This window comes from Strix uralensis, chromosome 4 (genome assembly GCF_047716275.1).
Source record: "Strix uralensis isolate ZFMK-TIS-50842 chromosome 4, bStrUra1, whole genome shotgun sequence".
In the NCBI taxonomy this organism is placed as follows: Eukaryota; Metazoa; Chordata; class Aves; order Strigiformes; family Strigidae; genus Strix; species Strix uralensis.
The window spans coordinates 116,825,254-116,849,706 of NC_133975.1; the positions used below are offsets into that span (position 1 = coordinate 116,825,254).

The window sequence follows — 24,453 nt, forward strand, 5'->3', positions numbered from 1 at the left end:
AGGCAAACCAGCAAAGTGCCGGGGTGATGTGCAGGAAGCTACTTGGCCATTACAGAAGCGTGACTCTGTGGCTCTCCTGGGGTCAGTGAAGAGGTACACGACATGTGGTGCCATGCCTGCTCAGCACTTCAGACAAAGGCAAGTCCATTTCACGAGTACCCTTCCCACAAGTTACAACTCAGAAAACTACGCACTTTGAAACAATATTGTCAGAAGTTTACCTACTTCAATACTCCACCCTGTAAAAGCGCGTGCCTGTTACAGGCTTAAATGCGTCAGGCTTGTAGACTTATTCTAAAGAAATGTGCTCCCAAGCTGTAAAACCCTCATGCAGAGTGGCTTAGTATGGATTTTGCTGGACAGTGATAAGGCTGGATCAGACCTAAATGTCCATCTGACCCAGAATCTCATCTGCAACAGTGGCCAATAGCATGTATTTGTCAGTGTACAGGACAAAGGATAACAGGGACTGGTTCTCAGTTGAGCTTCAGATTATCAAACACCAGGCAAGTCAAAAACCCCAAACCCCAAGACAGTGATGCATCTGGCCAAGGCATGCCCATTTCCCTTAACTATATTCCCTCCTGTTGACTACTATTGCATTCCTTGTTTTTTATCCCCCGGTCTAACCAGCATCTATATTTGATTGAATGGGCAGTGTTCAGCAAGAGAGCAACATCCCTGGACCCACAGGAGCACTTCTCAAGTTCTGCAGCCCCGCTTCACTGAGCAGGCGCTGAGGTTCCCCGCTGGGGCTGGAGCTGGGACTCGGGTTAATTGCCCAGTTTTCTGCACCATTCCAGCACACCTCTGGGTTCACCACATGTCACCTTCACTAGTGGAGCTGAGCGGATTTAAGTCCCTGCAGTATAACTGCATGTGTATGGTTCATGTGGCTTCCTTAAAAAGAAGGTTTAAAAATTATTCTGGAGCCCCAACCAGGCATCCACATTCTTCACACAGTGGAGAAGCTCAGAGATCTCATTTCATCTCTATTTCCTCTATTTCTACAGTCCTCAGGTTCACGAATCTTTTATTAATAAAAGGCTTATAGTCACTCCAGGGGGCTCAGACTCAAACCAGAATTCAGTCATTTTTATCACCAAAACTTCCCAGCAAACAGAGGTTTCACTGTAAACAGGATTTGCAATACATTATTCAGACATTTTGATGCTTTTTGGAGAAAAGGAAGCTCCCACTTATGACTGTGATTTTCGATTTAGCTCTGGGTAAAACATTTAAACTTTTCGCACTCCCTCTATTCTACTGATTTTGCAATGAACATCCCCTTACCTGTTACAGACCATTAACAAAGCTCCCATTTTGTGCTTCCTCACCCTCCCTCACGACATTTAGAGAAATGCTGGAAAGCTGTAACCGTCCTTGGACTCCACTGCCCCAGGTCCCCATATCCCAGGAGCTGGAGAAGGTAGAGGGAGGTGTCCTCTGCCACAGCTGAGTAGGGGTGCAGGAAAACAGGAATTTCCCTTTAGGGATCGGCTGCAGAGAATTACCTGGTTGCTTAGAAACATGAGATTAACTACAGCTCAGTTTTCCCCTTGCTTCCCACATGCACTTAAGGAGAGGCTGTAAATTGACTACTTGGGAGACTCGGGACAGAGCCTCTGCGGAGCAAGACATGGGGTCACCGCACTGGGCCAGGCAGCGGGCAGGGCTGTGTGAGCTCCCTTTGGTTTGCAACAAAAAGTTTCTCCTCGCTGAGTTTCAGCTGCCAGAATGAGAGTCAATCATGCAGCTCCACAGCCGAATCGCCTGTGCCAGGATTTTGGCTCTGATGACAATCAGTTGAGGGAATGCAGCTAGGGCAAAGGAAATAAACATCTGACAAGAAAGAGCATCTGATATTTAAAGCAGATGATATTTTAAGCAAAAATTACATTAATTTCTGCACCTCTTAGTAATGTTTTCTATGTGAGCTGCCAAAGCATTGGTGATCGGCAGCAATAAACACGCTTGCTGACTGTTTGCATCTTCCATACCTCAATGAGTCAGAGAGAAAGACTGATGAGAAACACAGGGACCCAATTTACTGCTTTGCTTACCCACCTTCACATAACATGGAAATAGGAAAAAATGATCTAGATAAAACAGATGTGGACTTAAATCGCACATAGTTTTCGGTCAAACCAGTTTAACATGAAAGAGCACCATCACTAATGCAAACATGAGAGCGTAATCCACAATGTGTGCTCACGAGTTTTAATGAAGCCTTTGCAAGAAGCAAGCTCTCCAAGCCTGACATAACAGGTCAAAATACAGATGAATTGACATCTGCCTATAAAGTAACAGAATTCAAAAGAAGATACTGGGAAGTGTCACTAATTTAGATGATTTCACATCCGTTCACATTCAGAGACATCAGCTCTCAGACACGGAGTGGAAGAGATAGGCTGTGTAGTACATACCTAACACCTTGTGAACAAGAGTCAGTGGTGTGGTTATCATTATGTTGGATAGTTATTACAAGCACGGGGTTAATTATTAGCAGAGCTTAAAATCAAAGAGAGTTTGATCCAGACTGCATAGTTATACAAACACACACAAAGCTATTACCCTGAAGCACTTCCAGTCTCTTTCCAGACAAGCTCAACATCGTTTAGACATGTACAGGGTGGCACACCATGCTAAAGTAGAAGTGACAGGGAGACTGTAGCCAGGCAGCTCTTGATAAGAGTTAGCACCTATGGGAGTGGGTGTTGTGGGAGCTCTTCACTGGGTTTTTTTGCAATACCACTTCAGTAGTTCTTTAAAAACAGTTAATATCACTAGAAGAAAGTTATGGTTTGAGTATTATGAATGCACATGAAAATTCTCTCTTTGACCTGGGAAAATTTTTTTTCAGAGAGGAAAGACTAGAGTTGCCTTCTGCTCCACACTTCCATGCTTTGCTATTAAAAGCAATGTCCTCTGCAAGGACAGGTTTGCAGCTATCAGAGCTCTGGTTTTGTTAGAAGTTATTTAATGATATTTTATGATTTCAGGCTGGTGAGATGGGCTAGAAGAGGCCAAGGGAACAAAGTAGCAACATGGAAAAGAGACCAAACACTGAAATCACCTGACAAGCTTTTTTTTTTTTTTTTAGATTAACAGAAACTCAGCTTTAGTAGAGTTGTTCTTTTCCACAGCAAAATGCTCTTTGGTGGATGAAACATGGTGGATTCATGTGAAACATGGTGGATCTCTGCCAAGTAAGTCAGAGCACTCTGCCTTGCTCCAGAGATGAACATCCCAACCATACCCAGGGTTTTTTTCACTTAATTGTGCTCTTAATTCAGCATTAACCTGATTGACTCAATTCTAACAGTTTTACCTGTGTGTAAGCACTTGATATTCAATCTGCATTAGGAAAGAAAACAAGGGATGTAGGTAAGGAGATAAGACTGAATTCAGAATACGCAGTGGCGTTACAGTCTTCATCCAGGACGGTGCAGATGTGCAAACCTGGAGGTTTCGAAAGCAGGCACAGGGAGCAAGGACCGCATGCAATTAATAGATGAACCACACTCTTCCATAAACACCACAGGAGGAAAAGGAAAGGAGTTTATGCTGGCAAAATGAAATAAAAATGCCTAGCCAAGCTGCCTAAACAAGGGCATTTATGTAGGACGGGGGGGCTCAGCTGAGAACACTCTGCTCTTTTATTTGCTCTAGTACTATGTGCGGCACGTAAACATGGGCTGACATGACCGAGGGCTCCCCACAAGTAAGGGGGGCAACCTTCCTTTGGCAGAGAAGGATTAGTGTTTGCTAACTCTGTCAAAAGGAAATTGGGGTGACCTCTGCCTCCCTGCTGCTGCTCCCGCTATCCCTGCCACAGCAGGGCTTACACTGTAGTTTGCAGTGTTTACATTGCTGGCCCCCAATCATCTTCTGTGTCTGTGGAGTCACAGCAGAGGCAGAAATTGAGCCTAATTCTCTCACAGCAAATGAGAGTTCTTTAGCAGCCCAGCATTTAGCATTTCACCTTCTCATGTACTGCAAACAACCACCAAAACCAGGGAAAAATCATGGCTCCAGAGGAAGTCTACACGACTGGCTGAGGAGGTCCAACTTCCAGACAGCTAGTGCTTAAGAGAGGGAAATGCCACCCATTAAGCCAAAACTGTAAAGAAGAGTCCCTGGGGTCTTATGAGACAGGACAGCTAGGTTCAGGAATCCCATCCAGCCACTGCGAAGTGCCATGACTCAAGGTGTTTGTCATTAAGAGTTGCAGCTATGAGAAACGCACAGCTTTAATGAGGGCTAAGTCAACACGAGGGACCTTCCAGGCGTGTAATACCAGCAGTTACAGTGACCGCAGATAGGAGTAGACTGTATTTTCATCAAGGAAACATTTGCCAAAATAGTTTCGAAGCGAGCAGTCCAAACAACCTCCCTGCTGTTTACATCAAAGCTCTCCCAAATGTGGCGCTCTCATTAGTAAATCGAATCTTGTTTTAGTAAATTAAAGCAGATTTCCATTTTGCTTTGCTAGCCATCACAAGAACAGAAAAGGTGAATTGAGTGCTGTGGCTGCTCCTGGGAACATCCGATCCTGGAACAACCTGTTAAAGGCTTGGAAAATACTCAGCATCTCTCAGCCTTTGCTCGTACCCCCTCCCTGGAGTACTCCTCAAGTCCTTTCCATGCATAGGTAAACTAAGGTAGGATGAACTTCAAATAGGCCTCACCCTACACAGTCAAATAAGCTAGGGAAAACGTATGTATGAATTGTAATATTTACATTTTAAGCAATGAAACTTCTTGTTTTGATACATTATACATGCTGGAATTACTAACAAGACTGCAGACTGGATACGTGCATTTTATGCATTGCTTTTTATCATGAAACAGTGCTGGGTGACTTTGTGGAGGGACCAGGCAGACCCTGGAAAACTCAGTTTATGGCAGTACAGATAAACAATGTTCTCCTGCCTACCATTTTAGTTTAAACCATTTGCTATCTGTCAAATTTCACATTTTTTCAACTGCAGTCAGGCTGTGCTTTTTGGTTACCTGTCATTCTTAGTCAGTCACTGCTGTAATCTTGTTTATTTGTAGTCATGCTATTGAAGCAATGATGTATTTTCAAGAGATTATTCTGTATAAATGAAAGAAAATATTTTTTTCTCAATGGCCACAAATCAGAGAACAAAAGCAACATAAGCAAGGCAATAAATAATCTGTATTTATACAAATTAACCTTGAATTTGTTTGTTTCATAGTTTGCAGTCTAAAAACATGACCACTTGCACTAGGCTAACTTCATCGATTTCTACTACTCAGATAAGCATGCCACAAAAAAAGTCTGAGGTGAGGTAGTAGCTTTTATTAGGCCAACAAACAGGAGTTGGAGAAACAACAAAGCAGTTTATCAGCCAGCCTAATAAAAGACATTACCTTTCCCTACAAACCTTGCCTTGTTTACATCACGGGAGCAACTTCACTAGCCAAATATTTCTCAACCTAACACATTTTATATTTGCTGGAAGTCTCTGACTTCCAGCCTCAGTTTATGCTTGACTTTTGTAACTAAACAAGATTTTCAGTGCAGAAGGGCAAAGAAAGCACAGGAACACCAGTACTGGAAACGAAGCTTGTATAATTTTGCCAGCGTGGGCACTGGATCTGCGAGTTCCTCCACCCCCACATGCTGCAATCCCAGCATCCGCAGAGAATCCCCAGCAGCAAAGCGATGGGCCTTGGGACCAAATTACCTCTCAGCTGACACTGCCCTGAATTACCATCGCTAGTGTGGGTGGGTCTGTATCCCAAATAACTGATCTGAGAGACGAGCTGGCTCCTTTGCAGGCGTGCAGGATTCCTCGGGGACTCCGAAGAGGCAGCAGCAGCAGCAAGCTCCTGAAGTGGCTGAAAGCCATTTTTCATTCCACGTTCACTGTCACGGCACTGAATTAGGAGAGCATTTTCTGCAGGGCTGGAGGAATAATTGTATCCCACGATCAGCAGATGAACAGGTAATGTATAGCCATGGGGCTGTGTAGGGATACCCAGGAGGGTTTAGGGAAGCATCCCAAAGTCTGGAGAGGACTAATAAACTGCTTCCAGGAACCAAGCACATTAAGGTATGTAACCGTGCCTTGTCAGCTGCACAGTAAACATACCCACACACACAGATGTGGCCTTTTTTCAGCATCCTTGTTATTAAATAGAGCCCAGGCATTCCCAGTGAGCTTCTTGTTGAGACAGACATGCAGGGAAATACTCATGAATTTCTTTCCTAGTCTATTTTTGTTTAGAGTAGCCACATAACTCCTCCTCACTGCCTCAAGGCGATGACAAAAGCAAAAGCCAGAATGACACACAAATTAGCCTCAGCCCCACCACTCCGGCAGGACAGGCAGGGCTCTGTTGTTCAGCCTTTCCAGCTAAACCGCTCCTCTGCCTGCCTCTCCCGGCACAGCCTCCAGCACCAGCGGCTGTGACTGAGCTCAGCTCCAAACATATTGACCCTGGTACAAAGCACATGCTTGGCCCGACCATCCGAACTCAGAGGTCAGGGTCCTCTCCTCTGCCACCCTCACTGCTTGCTCTGCATCCACCTCCGCTGCCAGGACTTTGGTCAAACAGGCAGCAATAGACCTGTGCTGCCAACAGCCTGTCTCAAGTAACACACCAGCAGAGGAAGAAAAGCATCCTTAGTTCAGTTTACACTTAACTATAAACAGCTGAGGTAGAGCCACCTTTGTTCTGAAGAGGAACCATCACAGCAGCCTCAAGAGTGGTTCAGTTAATTAACTTTCAAGAAAGTTAATTTGGATTAACTTTTGAGTGCGCTCATGTAGATGCATGCTACGTTACTTCTTAGCTACACCATATCAGAGTGGCAATGGCCAGGCTCGTTGCTCCGTGGTACAGTAAATAAATACTAAATCTGTGTTTTAATGGTATCAGTCAGGCAGCAGCTGTTGCTGCTGAATGCCCAGCAGATTGCTATTGCTCTCAGGACTCTCATCAGGGAATGTACTGAATAGCCTAAAGATATTATTGTCTGGCAACAAGCATTTTATTTCATAAACACAACCTGGGAAAAAAAAAAAAAGTTAAATGTTGTGAAGAGATGACGAAAAGGCTTTCCTGTTCCCCTGCTCTGGGCACCAGGCTGTCGAATTTTTATGTGAGGGGAAAATAAGACATTACACAATCTTCTGAAAGAGCGTGTTAGAGAAATGGAAAGCGAGATACAGAATTAAATGCATAATTCATGGCTTGTGAGAGCCTTGAGGCAAGACCTTTCGGACTTGCTAATTGCTTTGCTGAGAAGTAGGCCAGAAGCCATAATAAAGACTCCTACACCTAGGCAAATATACACATAAAGCTGTTGTAACATCCACCTAGGGGCTTCCACATCACCCCTCTTGCACAGATGTGCTGCTTGCTCATCTGACAACATGCCAACCAAGGACAAGTGCATGGGATATCAGGCTGCTCCGAGAATCTGGATTTAATTCTGGTATGTATTTCTCTATAGTCAGGTTTTTGGACTGCTGGCAGATACATTTATATAAACTGCCTGCAGCCATACTGTAGCCCTTGGAGGACCCTCACTGTGTGCTTAGAGCCTTAGCATGCAACTCTGTGCACGTGAGACCGGCAGAGATGGGCAGCTCCTCCACTGCAGTAGCCAGATTTAGCCCCACTGAACTCAATGGCAAAAAATTCAGTGGGTGCAAGATCAGATCCCAGTCGTAGGCAAATATATTAATATGACAAGTAGGGAGGATGAAGTCAAGGGTAACAGCTTATAGTTACAGAGGGTTGCGCAGGTGCATAATTTGATGGATCTAAGTCATGAAAATGCATCAAAATATCTTTCAGCTTCCTATGCCATAACCACCTCCCCCTCTATGTTCCCAGTGAACACCCTTGGATTTTCTCATCCCAGTGGGCAAATCGTAGGCTTTTATCTGTCTACATGTTCAAGGCTCTCCTATTCACAGTCTCTCATTTTAGAAAATGCTATTCCAGCCAACTCCCTGATAATATGCTGCTGACCACTGCCAGTCACTGCTGCTTCTCCTTTGTTAGACCCCACCAGAAGCTTGCCTCAAGGAGCTAAGAAAGGCTTTGCTATTGCTGTTTCCAATTTGTTACTGAAGCCAGTTCAAGCCATTCACTGTGATGGATTTGCCTCTAAAGCACGGGGATCAGTCGCCTTCCTGCTCTGCCAGCTTGTCTGGCTCCAGCCCCTCTTCTCCTTGCTGTCCTGTTGTAACTGTCTTCCCCTGCAGTGTCCTTAGAGAAGTCTGACCTGCAACTGATGCTCTGCATCCCTTGTCACAACACATCAGAAAGAATCTCTTTTTAGTCCCTTTCCTTCCCCTTTGGTATTATTTGGTATTATTTACTGATGTATCAAAATTACCTTAAAAACTCACTAATAAAATGCATATCAGTATCTTTCATAAAGCAGCTTATCTCCACAAGGTTGCAGAAGTAAAACTACTGAAAGTGAAAGAAAACAAAATCTGTCCCTTAATTGATTTAGTGTAAGTCATACTGCATTGATGAATTTACTGAAGCAGATTAAATTTTTACTGCTAATATACTTATTTACTTACTTCAAGATGTTCCACCTATTTCTCGGGGTCAAGAACATGAAAAAGCAGAAGGACTCGAGAGAGATGAAGAAAAAATAAGATGGTTGAAGATCCCTGGGTTTGATGGGTTTCATGTGGAAACCATCAGTACTGCCTTGTGAGTATGAATGAAGCTACCAATTATATAATAGCAGAATAAATTTTCAGAGCAAGTAAAACATCTTTTTTGTGATACTTCAAATCACGTGATGGTGAAGAGACAGATTGCTTTGCAACACCTTCTATATAAGAAACTTAACTATTAATCTGTAAACATAAAAGGTCTCACAATGAAAGCAGAAGAATTTAAAGAGCAATTCAAAAGTCAGGGAAGTACAATGAAGCTGAGGATCTCCAGACTTAGATCAGACTCAAAATGCTAATGCCCAGCCCTGAAGGTAAAATAACCTCTAAGCTACTTTATAATTGAGGTGCAACATGACTCAAACCAAGCTGCAACCCATTCAATGGGCAACTCTCACCTACACCATTTTAAATCTACCTATACCATTTTAACTCTAGCAATGTTACTGTCCTTTACACACTCTCTGATTTAGGTTTTGACATCTACCAGAGGCATACAAGCAATTCACAGTTTCCTTAAAACTGGGGGTTTACAGCCCAAATAAGCAAATTAAAGTCAAAGCATGGAAAAGGGAAAGTGAAAACAACAGAAAAAGGTCACTTAAACTTGAGAGTTCCACCTCTAACAAATTTTGATAGCTCCCACATTGGAAATAAGGTAAATAAGCATTAGGAGTAAGTACTCTTTGGTGTAGTTTTATTTTGTTCTGTCACCTACCCATTTGGTCCAAGAGAGAGAAGTCAGTAAAAGAAGAATGGGTCCACTGCGATCGCAACACAAAGGGCAGTCTTTCACTTACTAGAAAGAATACTAGCACAGATGGTGAATCAACATTTTGCAGGAAAATCCATGTGCTTCCACATTAATGAGACACGGGTTAGAAGAACACAGTATTATACACTGTCGTCATTATGTCAGAAGTGATTTGTTGTCTAAGCTTAGGTAACCAGATGGTACCAGAAATACTCCAAACTTTCTATAAGCACAAAGCTTTCACTATAATTAAAAATGGTTTCAGAAAATATACTTGTTTCTCAGAGTATTCCCAGTTCACTTTTAACTGCTGAACATGCCCTGTATTTTGCTTGCAGTGCTTTAACAAGGAAGATGTATATGCACTAGAAAACATCAAAAGGCAGGCAAGGGGAGCTGTGCAGAACATCACATTCCCAAAGTGCGGAGAAGGAACCGGGGAGCCAAGAGCTATATGGTGCTTCCCTGGTGGATACACTAGCAAGGTCTTTAGAAAAGACCTGGTCTCTGGTCATGCAGGATGGCACCAAATCCAAACTAGGGAACTATGTGATCCATGTTCATACAGTTAAAAATAGCTCCACCGAGGAGCAGTGGCTGCTTCTGATTCAGATCAGGTTTAACCCCCTCCCCCTGTGACAGGGTTTATCCATATTGGAGCCAAAGCAATTGGGCTTTATAACTAAGTCCCATTATTAACATACTTTCATTTCTGATAGGAGCCTCAAAAATCTTCATAAAAGCTCGCAGTGAAATAATTGCTTTCTTTTCACTTCACCCTAGCAGACTCCCACAGGTTTGACTGTTTTTTTTCTCTTCAAAGTAAATTGTACAGTCTCTCTTAAAAGGCTCACCTTTAAAAAAGCAGCCTAGAAAATACCAGGCTAAATTTGACATGTTTTTCCCTATGTTTCAAAGCCAGGGAAGGGTTTTTCTGGAAGAAGATGACACCTTTGCTACTCAAGTGGATTGAAAATCTGCTGCAGAAAAAAATGGGGGGAAAAAAAAGAAAAAAGAAAGGCATGAACTGCTGGGAGAGTATGTGGGTGGCAGGATTCAATCTTTAATCTGATCAGTGTATGTCAGCACTTCTCCACAAACATACCTATGAGGGATCTAATTGTTTCCCTCTTTGCATTGCTATAGGTTTGTACTGTTTTCTAATGATACCTCTTATTTTTAGGTTAGCTTTCTGCCAGTCTCTTTGCCTGATGTCCAGAAAGCTAACAGGTTAACAAAGCAAGAAAAGCTGATGCCTTTCTTCATCAATTCATTTGCCCTTTTAAGTGTCTCAAGCAAATTCATCTTGAAATTAGAAATCATATCGTCAACCAAGCAACAGACAACATGGTCCAAAGAGCAATTTAGAGACTGGTAACTAGGGAGCAGGCAGAGGAGGCGGCTACTCAGCTGATGGATATAAATAGTAAAATCCTAGTCAACAGGATATTATTGTTCTTTGGGGTTCCCAAAGAAGCCTTAAGCAATGGGTCAGCTCCTACGCACATTCCGATCTCAAGTCGGTGCCCGTGCACAGTGGGGAGGCCCTGCCCAGGGAAGACTCAAGGCTATTTCAGAAGTTACCAGGTCTCAGCACTTCCCATGCTCCAGTGGGAGGAAAGATTGAGAAAGTGGGGGGAAAGTGCTCAGCAAAGCACCTGTCATCTATTCATTCCTTTAAGTATTAATAACTCATCTCTAAGAATCATGAGACTAAATAGCAATGCTTTCCTCTGCTCATGCCACGAAGCCAAGCCTAGATGGAGATCACCAGACAAATACCAAGCAGCTTGAGAAACTGGGAAAAGAAAACAAAGAATAAAAGGAGTCTTCCAGAAGCAGGTCAGAATGGCTTATTTATCAGGCTGTAACTCCACAAGACACTGGCTTCAACTGGCTTCAAGTGAAGGCAGCTTACGCTCTCAGGTATCACAGAGCTTCCATTATAAACTACATTTCAAGGTGAGGCAATTAATAAAATTATGACCTTTGCAGCAAGGAAAAACAGAATCTGATTGCTCTCCTATTTCTAATTTTGTTTCTGTTAACTCTCTGACTTCCTTCTCTTGCAGAACATATCCTTATAATCATCCAGGGCAAACAGACATCTTTAGGTAGGTATCTCTCTACATTCAGGCAAGATAAATATGTCTCATCCATGCCCTAAGCAAGCTCTCCCTTGTTCTTCCTCTCTACCTCACTGAGCTCTTTCAGACCCGTGCACAAGGGAGACAGGGTTTCAGGACAGTGGATACAGCACTGCTCTCTGTTAAAATAACATTTGGATGATTCTGAGAACTGAACTGAAGAGCATGATTTGACAGCAAGTTCAGGCCAAGATAAAATTTAATCTGATTCATTGATGCATGCAAACAGAAAGCTTTTATTAGCATATATTTCTCAAAGAAAACAAATTATAGTTCCTGGAGATGTTCATCATGAATTACCCTCTTCCAGCTTCTAGTAGCAAGTTTTCTTCCTTCTCAAGCTCCACTTTATCTCCTTTCTAGCAACATATACTCAAACCAAAGCAAACAAAACTCCTGGAACAAACTCAGAGAACTGAAAGCATAGTAAGAAGAGACAGAGGGAGCACAACTCCAAAGCACTTGGAGAAAAAAGGTTTTACCTGAAGATGATAAGCAGTAACTCATAAAGACGATCAACATGAGACTTCAAAAAATACATCTTCACAAATAGGGAGAAAAAACCAGGTTGATTCCATTCCACAAACATTATGTCCTTCTTGAATTAAAAGAACCCTAAACCAAGCCAAAATGAAGTCTGATTGCACTCAATAAGCCTTCACACCAAGTGGTATGTGCTGGAGAGAACACCGACAAGCACGAGCAAATCCAGAAGGAAACCACCTGCCACCAAACATGGGAACACCACATGCCAGGTCGAAAGCTAGGTTTGTAGCTTCATGTGAATTATCAAGTTGTATAAGTTTGCAATAGAGAAGGCAGCATATACGTATTACAGTTCATGTGAATTGTTAGGTGATATTGTTAGCTTTTGCTGTCAGATGGTGAAGGAGAGAAAAAGAAGGTGTGAACAGAGAAATTTGGTCAGGTAGTTACAATGGTCACCTTGAAAAGAGAATACCAAGGTTCAAGGCCTATTCAGTGTTCTGTCCCTGTTCTGGAAAACTTTCCGTGTTCACACACAGAAAAGTATGTCATTAAGCTGTCTGGATAACTCTGAAATAAATCCTCTGGCTTTCATGTGCTTCTGATCCCCAACCCTAACATAAGGGTGTCTAGAGAAATAAATCAAAACCATGAGACACTCAAATACTAAAGAATTAGAAATAAATCCCTGCTAGACTGTACTAAGAACACATTTAAATTTTAGTCAAGACAAATGCAAAACAGTGGGAAAGAAAGCCTATGGGCATCAATATTATCTGGGTACCAGAACTCAAGCTTGGACTCTCTTTGTAAAATCACAGTTATTAAATGCTACTTCCACATCTGTAACAGCCGCATGCAAGAACACACACGTGTAGGAGGACTGGCAAGCCAATATGATGTGGGCAGCCCACACCAATCTTTCTGTCACATGGACATCATATTAGCACATTAAGCTGTTTTCCATGCAGCTCCTGTTTAGGCTCCAAAACTGATCAATAGTGTGATAAATGAAATGAGCGGAAACTTTGGCTTGAAGAGCCCAAACTGCAGCAGCTCTGCAGTCAGTCACTCTTCCGAAGTTCTGGTTCACTAACGAAATGATAATATAAGAGGTCAAGTGAACATTCAGTTTATAATTAAGTGCCTGAATGACAAAGCTGTCTACTGACTTGAGTGACCCAACATAAGGGGTCTGATCTGAGCTTGCTGTAGGCATCCAGACCACCTCTGCAATTGGCTTCTGATCAGTCTCAGCATAAAAGCAAAGGACTCAATATGCATTGAACAAATTGGGATCCTGCATGAGAAAAATTTGCTCTAGAGCCATCTGTGGGATAGGCAATAAAACAATGTTTAGACCTCCCCCAAAATTAAAGTCAAGGACTTGAAAGGTACCCAAGATCTGACCAGTTGAAACAAAATCTGAATATAACTTGGTGCATTAATCAGTTTCCAAAGTGTCTTGAGAGACAGATGGGTATCAGCTTTCCAGACCTCCCCAGCTACATCTGGATCTCTCGGCGCCTGAGGACAGCCCCTCTCAGTGACGTCCGGGACTGGATGGGAAGCATGCACTGCTCTTCTTCTGCAGACACTGGCTACCATCACCAGGGTCACAACCGCTTCCTGACTTCAGAGTAATCACACTGGTGTGACCTCACAAGTTCTTAAATTAAAATAAACTCATGATGAGTGATACTGTCAACTGCAGCATTACAGACGAAGGATTTTATAGAGTCCTTCAGCTGTACTAGCAACCAAAACATGTGCTTCCTCTTGATACATGCAGTTTTTGAGACAATTAAATTTCCTATCTTCTTTGATCCTTCCGACAAACATACAATGTTTTAAAGTTTTGAAAGGCCAACACTGAATACATCAAAAAGACCATCTACCTTTAAAAGAAGAAATGCAGCAGCAAAAATTCAAACTCTGTCTTCTTTTAGCCAAGGTCAATAATTGTATTAACTTCTGGAAGACGACTGAGCACAAGTTCTTTTTAACCAACATTAGGTCCCTTAACAACTTCTTTCTTTATAATGGGCAGAAATGGAAAAACTCACACAAGAGTCCCTATAATTTCAAATCACTCCTTGTCCTGTATCCAGGGAGATGTTTTGGTTTGTTTTTTTTTTTAAAAAAAAAAAAACAAGCAAACAAAAAAACCCCAAACCTGAGAGTAACAGGAACTGAATGTTGTTGAGTGGCATTAATCATCAGGGCCAGGAAGTCCCCTACTTGGCGTGGAACCTGAGAACAAGGACAGGGACCGAATGCTTCCCAGCTACTCTGAACAGTAACTGCTGGAATCGCTCAGGATTTGTACCAGAAATAGGCCTACTGAGTACCTTGTCAAAAAGGGAGAGTCAATGGGAATTTTGCCTCTGAAACCTTATCTTCTCATTTGGGCAGGATTTTTATGATTCACCACTTTTAAGTATCACATGAAGATGCTGGCCACAGTCCCTCCTGCACTATCATTAGGTTTCTCAGGACCACGCTCTTCCCCATTTGCCCAATTGTTTGCTTTGTTACTCTCCCTGGGCAAACATCCCAGATACATATATATATATGTAAGGAAAGAAACATAAATCTATCCCAGACAATGCTTCCTAAGTGGACATTTCATACTAAGTTATTTATAAATACTGTATCTTTATTAAGTTATAACTGCAGTTCGTGTTTATCATGAACATCAGTAAGAGCCAGAAAGCTTTAATCACGTGTCCAGATGCAGTCATATGAAGGATCAGTTTTTAACAAAGTTATCTTCATTGGCATTGCATTAATTTGTGATGTTGCCAGGACTCTCTTGTCCTTCCCATTTTTCACGAAGCCAAGAGAAGCATAATCAGCCCTTAGTTGTGAACTACTCTGACTGCATATACAAAACACCTACTGATATACACTGGGGGGTTCTTTGCAAAAACTAAAACAAAATGACAAAGTACTTCTGTCTGACCATTAGTGCACAACAGAAAGACAGCCCATGCACGTAACCAGTCCCTCTGCTATGGCAACAATTTAGAGCTTTAGCTGAAGTCCTGTGAAATGGACAGTTCAGGCTGTGATATGGCTCTCACAACATATGAATAATGCATGGCCACCGGACCACTGCAGGGTTTATTGTACTGTTATTTGGGTTTCTTGAAGAAAACGTAGGAAAAACAGGCTGGAAGAATAAAAGTGTGACTTACCATAAGCCCTTGAGAGTTACAAGGCAACAGCAAGATTAGTGCACATCAGAGACCTTTCACAGGTTTCAGAAGTGCTAACAAGTGAATTATTCTGACAGACAGGTCCAGAACAGTAAGACCTGCCATGTTACTTCTGACAGTGATGGTGAGCTGGGTGAGGAGGGAAAAAATGCATGTAGGCAGTTTACTTGAAGTTCATTTTCTCCCCTGCAAATACCTTCTTCCTGGTGCAACATATGAAATGCTTCTTTTTAAGGGCTCTTTGTTAACATGGAGACTTCAACTGCTGAGCCACTGTGAACACCAGCTGCTTCAGAGAGCTGCAAACCCTCTGAGGGACAATCCTGGGTGCAAGACCTGTCTGAGCTTCCATTAAGTCTGGCTAAAACATGGAGCACATGCCCTGGGGTCCCAGTATAAGAACAGGAGCACCATGCCATCCACTGTGATGGAGGTTAATTATGCACTCAAGACTTGTTTCACAACTAGGTAACTACAAGGGTCTTCAACCCAACCCAAACGCAAAATAGAAGACTGAGAAGTCCAGTTGCCCAGAAAGCTACAAACCCATCAGTACAGACAAGCAGAATATGATTTACTTCCTTCAGACAAGATTTGGTCTTCTACTTATAATCTCTATGAACATGAAGGGTCTGCTGACTCAGTCTGATCTAGCTGGGCCATCTCATGGGTATGGGTAGAGCATCCCTGGCTTTAGCAGGGCTCTGGATAGACTCAGACGTATGGAGCACCACCAGAGTGAACAAGGCAGCACCACAGCCTGAGGGATCTGCATTGCAGGGCTGGGTCTGGCTGGCATGTAAATCTAAACACACCACTAAACAGATGTGTTTCCTGGTAATGGACACTGAGCAAGAGCTGAGACTTCTTTGTCCACCTTGGGACTCTACCAAATGCATTCATCCCCATTCTTAATTAGGATAGGATGAAGATCCAAAGGGATACATTCATTAAAAACAACGACTGGAATATAAGTGTTTCTATTTGAAATTAATCCTGTGATACATACCTATTGAGTATTTATTTTGCAAACAACTAGTTATACTACCAAAAGAGAAAAACTTAAAAATTGCCATAATGAAGCAGATCAACAACACTGGTCTGGAAAGGCCTCATTTCTGACTACAAACAGTAAAAGATGCCAACATAAAAAGTATAAAAAATAGGGTAACTTGTTGTTCATAGATTCACTGGATCTGAATTACACTGATAAATATCAGGAGTAACTTTCAAGATACTATAGCATAAAATATGTTTTTATATATGTCTGAATTAGTGGAAAATAATTAACAGAATCCCTTGAATCATTACACTATTTCAACAATTATGTTTTGAATCACACCATCCAATTAAGTAACAGGCATACAGATGAGAGTTATCTTTTAAGTGTTTTTGATAAATTCTTTTCAGATTCAGTGGGATTTCTGGTTTTATAAAGAAATCCTCTCTGCTTGCAGGTTACATGTCCACAGGCATTCATGCTGTAGACATCTGTGCTGTTGCTATTATGAGCCTCTTTAAAGTTGTCGATTTAAACTTCTGTTTGCGGCTATAAAGCCTCAAACTACAGCTAAAACATAGCTCAGCTGTTTGCACAGAAATATGCAGCAATTATAATGAAGTAAAATCCATCCTGCAATCCTCCACCTACAGTCCCTACCCTCCACCTACCCTCCCTAACTGGTTGGGGAGAGATAAAAATAGAATAGCAGGTAGAGAGACATGTAGAAAAAGACACTTACTGCTTAAAAGGTGCTGTGATGCCCTTCACCACCCCAGCACTGACACAAATGTGGCTGCTTATCTGGCAATTTCTTCTCCTGAATACATAATTTTGAGAATCTTTTTGACTTCTACGTGACAAGACAGACATTTGGCTCTCCCCCGTTAGACATATGCCCTTAACAACCATTCTGCAACAACAGGAAGTTTAAACAGCATAGGACATAAGCAAATAATGTTTAAATGGACACTGACAAGCCAAAATGCCCAAGGTCTAGTCCAATAGAAAGCTGTCTTTAAAACAGAAAAAGGAAACCAAGTCATCCCTTTGTAATAATTTCAAAGTACCTGCTACACATACTTCAGGATGCAAGTGACATAACCTTGAAATTGTCTTTAGAGGAAAGAAAATTGTTTGAATTTCTGTCCAAGCTCAGGGGACAAAACAAAAAACAAGCAGGAGAAACTATGAGAAGTACATTATATTTTTAAATTGGCACTAGATTTAACACAGTGTTTTGAAGACTGCCATTTTTAAACTAATGCCATTCAACTTCAGGCAAGTGATATGGCCTGAGATGTCACCAGCTCTCCTAACGCTGAGGCTGGTCAGTGCTTGAACAACAGCTCACCAAGGAAAGACAGAGAAGGTGATGTTGGTGAGTGGTAGCAGATCAACCCCATGCCTCGAGTCAGGTCCATGCTTGGATGCCAAACACAGTCTCTCTTACAATGAAGTGTTAATACGCTGGTGTAAGAGTTCGTTTGACTGTGGAGCTACTGGGCATGATTTGAATTTGGTGTAATTTCATCCATGCAATGGGATAGAAAGCCCAGACTTCTAATTTGTTAGAGAAATTAGGCACTGACCTTGTTAAAACTGCATGCCAAAACATGCAGTCTGTACTTTGCCTTACCTCTCACTGCTCCCGTATTTCACTGCCAGGGTTTCCTATGTCTGGAGCAGGTAAGTCTTCCTCCCATTGCTGACAAATACTGTCACGTATGAGAGTGCCCTTACAAAGACCATCCCCACCAGAAGACACATTTCCAGCACGATCTTTGGTTTGTTATACCTGGATCTGAATCTTTATTTCGGGGGTTCACATTTATAACTCTCAGGCCTATTTAATTTCACTTTTATATAGAATAATATCACTTTGTGGTTCTACAGGGCTTTGTCTAAGGTTCTCCAGGCAATTTAATCTTTCCAAATGTCACTCTAATCTACAAAGAGCTCCACTGAAATTAACATGTCTACAGGCAGAATGAAATCCTGCTGAGTATGGCGACAAGTTATGGAAGAGTTAAAGTAATGAACAGCTACAGCACCTTACTTTTGTCAGAAAGAATAGATACATTAAATAAGGTTTCCTTCTATTTGTAAAATTTCCATGTGTTTGAAAGGCATGTCAAATGATAGCAAACGGGTTGAATGCTGTTGTATCTTGTAATTAAAAAAAAATTATTACTCTCTCTAGTTAAGTGCAAAGGTTCTAAGAATTATGCTTCATACATAAATGGATAAACAAAAACACAGAGAAACACTTTCAAGACTGACTTTTGGTTGTCCATCAGAGACGCCTAAGCCCCCCAAAGTGAAGATACATACATACTTTCACTGCCAGAGTCAACTTTTATGAGTTAAGCATCCGTATTCCCTCTTAAGCCATAGGCTTTGGAACCTGTTACCTCAAAGGAAGCTGAGGTTTGTATCAGTGACAACTACAGTTACTGCTGTTCAAAGCTTGTAAAATCTACATCTTAAGGATCCAAACAGCAAGACAAGCAAAGTCAGAGAGTGCTGGGAGTTTATGACTAAGTGATTCACCCAAAGGTAAAAACTAGGGCAAGGACCAGGAACCAAAGGGGCTGGTATTGTTGAGTTTATTTCTTACAGGCTGTCACCACTTTTTTTTTTTTTGCATTATTTCTGACAACACGACGAAATATTCCTGCGTAGCCCTCTAAATAGGTTTGAAGGCCATGTAACCCTCAGCAGAGCAAGCCTGAGACTCGGGAAAGTATTTAAATCAAGTGAAATTAAGGAATATACATCTATGGATTTCTGTGGGTTCTGGATCAAACCCTCAGTGAGTAGCAAAATGACAAGTAGCAGGACTTTGGGCTCCTTGTCTAGTCCTCTGATAGAAGAATACTAGAGTCCTACCATCCCAGCCCATGTACTCTATTATAAATATATGAAATGAACATTCAAATCATAATAATTTTTAAATGGTGGTAACAGCACTTGCTTGCCAGAGATGGACAAAACATCTGACTGCACAAGTATTCATCTCCACATATTTCATTCCAAGGAATGTAAGGAATGATACATACTACTAAATATACATTCAGACTATTGCAAAGCACAGAACCAAAATATCATCTAAAAGAGAGTAATTCCTGCTGAGGATGTTGCCACTTTCTAGTGAGTGCAGTTCACCACATAAGGGAGTATATTTTCGATGATCCTAAATCAAGCTTCCAGTAGGGAAGATTTTAAAATATTCTTGTGTTGTAACAAAATGTTCCCGCTGGTGTTGTAATGAAAGAAAGAAGGAACGAAAGAAAGAAAAAAAAAATCTCCTGGCAGGAAATTAATTATTGAGTATTCCACCGCTTGATGATGTGCTCCTACATTCTGCGCTGGCTTTCCATTTTTCTCTTTCAGTATGCGGAGAAATTCACTATGGAGAACATACAAACAGAAAAAAAGAGCACAAGGCTATCAGTTTATTAAATGCATTTAGAAACCGAACAGACCTGGAGTGAGGAACTTGGTTTGTGCATCACCACACCTGGTGCTTAATCCATCTTTACATTCCCCTCTCCTCTTCTCCATCAGATTGTCACTTTTGCTTCTCTTAAATTACCTCTGTCGAGAACAGAAGCAATGCGCTGGGCTTTTAACATCACTTACCTGCAACAGCTTTGAACTATCACTTCCTTCATTGAAAAAACAAAATGGAAAATCTCAGACCTTGATGGAAAGGGAAAATAAAAGCCCATCATCATATGCCTATGTCTAAACATCCAGATGTAATTCCATTTTTAAAACCATCCTTTTTTTTCCCCTATGTCCAGTCTGTTTAGCAAATTTCACCCCAGCTGCCAGTTTTAGTCTCCCTGTAAAAAAGCTGAAAACCTCATGCATGCCATAATTTCACCCATCAGTTACATGACAGAATATATAGTTTCTAGGGCTACTTCTGTACCCAGCATGTGCACCTAGAACAACTCCTGAATTCGGTGGGATCACACCATGGCAAAAGCATCCCCGTGAGAGCAGACACTTCCCAGTAACTGGCACCCTGGATCCTTTCTGGATGTGGAACTACCAAACTAGAGAGGGAAGATGCAACAGACTGAAACAGCATATGCCATCTTCAAATAGTATTTTACGTCAGCAGTGCTCTATAGCTTAGCTAAGATATAATGAAGAACTTTCCAAGAGAAATGAATAATTTTAGCTTTTAAAAAAGGAGGCAGAAAGGGTATGGAAAACTGCTACAGCAGATGGCTGTATGATGCCTGTAGAAAGTTTAATACCAGCTAGGCTACTCAGGTGCTAGTGGTACCATTTCTCATGGTCATCACCACTTGGGCTCATCTCCTTGGGCTCTTCCGGTGACTGCTGGGCAGGATGGCTTGGTCACAGCATGACAGTAATGTCTCTATCTGCCTTCCAGACCTGAAAGGCCTCATATTTGGCTGGCTATGCGCATCAACAGAAGTCTCCATCTCTGGATGCAGACATGCCAGTGTTTTCATGTGTTGTTCATATCTGCAAATATTTAGCTGCTGCCTCCCACCCTCTCCTTACAACATACTCCCTCTTGGGTCTATATTCATGTCATGGGATCCCCCGAGACCGGGAAGCACCTTCACATATGTAAAATGTCCCACTGAAAGGAAGCATTCTGGAATAAGACAAACCATCAACTTCATAGCACCTACCCTAAACATACTTGGTCTTGCAAGACAGCGTTGCAGGAGCAGGAGATGCAGCAGCAGATAGGGACCCTCACCACCCAAGGTTCTCTGTGTGGCCCTGAGCAGCAAGGCCCTGCAGAAGCTCTGCCGATGCTGCTGGAAACTCTGCATCATTCTCGGCTGTTTTTTTATCCTAGACTCAGGACTTCCTAGCACATCAAAACTATTATGGATTCTGCAACTGATAGACAATGATACTAGTGGTGATTCAGATCGCATTGTTTTGAGAGGAGAGAATTAATTTTGAATTATAAAGCAGGAGCAAGTTTAATTACTACATATGAACATAGAGCATATGCTGCCATTTTATAAAAAACTATCCTGAAGAGAATCACCATGCTTTGCCACTGAGCTCCTGAGTGACAAAAAAATCACACTCTCCCGAGTATCAGACTCACCATCTGTAAAATGTTTTTCATCTCTAGAAGACAATGTGAGAACTATGTGTTACAAATTCTATATACTGTAAGTGATAGATACTATCACTTGCTTTGGAGCATCACCTTAGAACAAATGCCTTTTCTCCCCTATAAGAGCCCACATGGGGCATAAAACTTCTTAAAACCCTATTTAGTAGTGCAAGCAAGATGACAACTAATATCTCTCTCAAAATTCTTCTTGTATGGCAAGAAGAGAACAGGAGGCTTTTTTCATGAACATAATGTTATTCAAAGGAATTTACCCTGTAGGATGACATTCTCCTACAGGACTATAGGAATTTTAGAGAAGGCTGCGAGCATCTGTGTAAATGCATCTTAAGTTCCAGAAAGTTTAACTCCTTCTTACACAAAGGACTGAGAGGCTAAGCCAAAAACATATTACTCTTTTTAAGAACGGATTTCTTTTATATTCCTTCTCAAAAAATGCCCATGAATTAAGGATTAACCCTGGTTTAATTACTATAGTTTTGAGCAACAAGAGATCAGAGGCAGGCCATCCATGCTAACACACAGAACTCAAAGAGGCAGAGCCAGGAGTCAGAAACGTGGAACTACACTGTAATGAGAGACTGTCAAAACCCAAGGGGAGTTCAACCTGGAATCAACAGCCCTGGCTGTGCTCAAAATCTGCATCTTGGAGGTTATGATGATGCAGGTCAAAATGTTGTGGGGTGACCCCATCAGCAGTTAACTGCATTAATACAACACCAGAGCTGAAAGAATGGCTAATTTGAGACTCTTTTCTGATAAATTATACATCTCCTATAATCAAGCCAAACCAAAACTAATTTCCAGCAACTGCACTGCCTCTGCCAGTAGACAGTGCCTTAATATCATTATGCATAAACAGGAAGAGATAATGACCTATAATTCAAGTCTATTATTTTTATGGAACATGAAGATACATTGCAGTATAATGTGAGCTGTTGATTAAGATTGGTATGTTACATTAAACAGATTGTTCTCCCATAAACCACTGCTGCTTTTTCTTCTTCGATTGATTCTTCCTATCCTTTGCCAATTGCACAGAGTTAGCTGGTGAGGGGCAAATGTAACTTTGGAGGAACTACTACATTGATAACGAACTACACTGAAACCTAGGTATTTGCATCCCTTCCGCCAGCACTGCCTGTGGCAGGAGAGCATCTCATAGATGATTTACCCAAAAGCTCTGCCCATGTTTATTCAACAGTACCTTATGAGAAGGTACATTAAAACTGAGCACTCGGAGAGCCATCGGCTTCCCTCCAGACGGCGCGGTGCGGACCCAGAGCCGCTCCCTGACCGCGGCCGAGTTCCGCCACATCCCCAGGTCGGAGTCGCAGGGCGGGCTCTGCCCCCTGGCCTGTGGGGCGCCTTTGCCAGGCTCCGCGGTGCACAAAAGGCAAAGCCCCGTTACCCGCACAGGCAGGGGAGCCCCGGCACCCCGCAGCTGGCCAGGTCCCCCCGAGGGGGAGCGAGGTGAGCCGGCGGCCCCAGTCCCCTCCCCGACGGCCCTCCGGAGAAGGCTGTTGGGGGCAGCGGCCCCCCGAGGCGGGTCCGGGCTGCACCGCCCCCCGCCGCCGCTGCTGCACCCCCAGCGCCCGCGGAGCCCCCGCGCCCCGTCCCTCCCCGGCGCCGGGGCTCTCCGCGGGCCGGGCGGGCACGTCGCCGCGCCGAGGGGAAAGTTTGGCCCCACCGCCGCCGTCTTCCTCCTCCTCCTCCTCCTCCTGCGGCTCCGCAGCCCCGCCGCCCCCGTTTCGGGGAGCCGGGGAGCCCGCACGGGGCGGCCCGGGGGGGCGGGCTGGGGAGTCCGCGGCAGCCCCACGCCGGAGCGGCGGGAGAGGCGGGGGCGGAAGGACCGGCGCAGGGACCGGGAGAGGCAGGGGAGCGGGGCGGCGCGGGGGCGGAGGGAGGGGTTTCTCCGGGGGGGTTGGTTTACCTTGGAGGTTCTGCACTCGGATGTCGCTGATGTGCCCGATGAGCTCCTCGCGCTGGAACCAGTCCCACTCCTGCCCGGCCATGGGGACGCGGGGCCGGGGTGGGGGGGGGCGGCGGGAGCCGGCGGCACCGCCGCCTTCACCGGCACCGACGGCGGGCGCGGAGCGGAGCGGAGCTGGGGGGCGGCCCCTCTCCGCACCGCGCTGTGCCCGCCCCGCGGCCCTCCCCTCCCCTTCCCGCCTCCCTCCCTCTCTCCGCCCGCCAGCCCGCCCGCCCGCCCGCAGCGGGGCGGAGCGGGGCGGGGGGTCCGGCCGTGTCCCCCTGCCGCGGGCAGCTCTCCGCCAGCCGCCCCCCTCCTCCCCTCGCCAGCGCGGCGGGGCTCCCGCATCGCCTCCCCGCGGAGCGGCGTGGGCAGCCGCGCCCCGCGCACCGGCCGCCCCCTCGGGCGCGGGCGGGCCCGGCCCCGGCGCTGCGGAGCCCCCCGCGGCCCCGGCCCGGCGGCGGGGGCTGCCCCCCGCGGAGCGGCTGCCCCGCTGCCCCTCGTCCCGTCCCGCGCGGGAGCGGCCCGTTGGCACGCTAAATAAATCGGTTTCTCTTGCTGAGGCAGCAGGGGGGCTGCAAACAACACCGAGCCGCTTTCTCGAGCTGCGCGTGGGGACGGGAGAAGTGTCGCCCCCGCGAATCAGTGTCACGCGTCCACGGCAGAAATGGAAGAAGCAAGTGTGAAGGGCAGAGGGGTTTTCCTCCTGGAGATGAAATGAGCGCCACTGTAAATTAAAAGCGCTAACGTGCCGATGCATATTCATTTAGCCTGCTCTTGCTAGTCTGTTCAGGCTGTCAAATTTCCTTTGTGGTGAATTGTCACATCGAATACCTTCAGTTACACCATTTTTCATCAAAACTGAGCAGTAATTGTTATCAAGGCTCTTCAGTATCGCTACGATCCGTGCTCTACAAACTCGGTGAAGAGCATGAGCATTTCCTTTACATACAAGGCATTTCATTACAATATACCACTGTACTTTTGTACCTGTTTTCAAACCATGAAGACTGTATAATGTAAACAGCAAATTTTGACGCAAT

At 43.9% G+C, this 24,453-nt stretch overlaps 1 protein-coding gene across 2 annotated transcripts in view; it reads right to left on the reverse strand.

The window, feature by feature from the left end:
- CLMN (calmin) overlaps positions 1-23,498 on the reverse strand; it is a 77,784-nt gene extending 54,286 nt beyond the window's left edge. Inside the window, exon 1 of one of the 2 annotated variants that reach the window (XM_074868700.1) lies at positions 23,372-23,498. In XM_074868700.1, the coding sequence (XP_074724801.1) occupies positions 23,372-23,453 (82 nt within the window). In that variant the 5' untranslated portion in view covers positions 23,454-23,498. Of the gene's footprint in view, positions 1-9,402; positions 9,528-23,371 lie in introns of those variants that run through there. The other variant, XM_074868701.1, reaches the window with a different exon arrangement.
- Between the last annotated feature and the right edge of the window lie 955 nt (positions 23,499-24,453).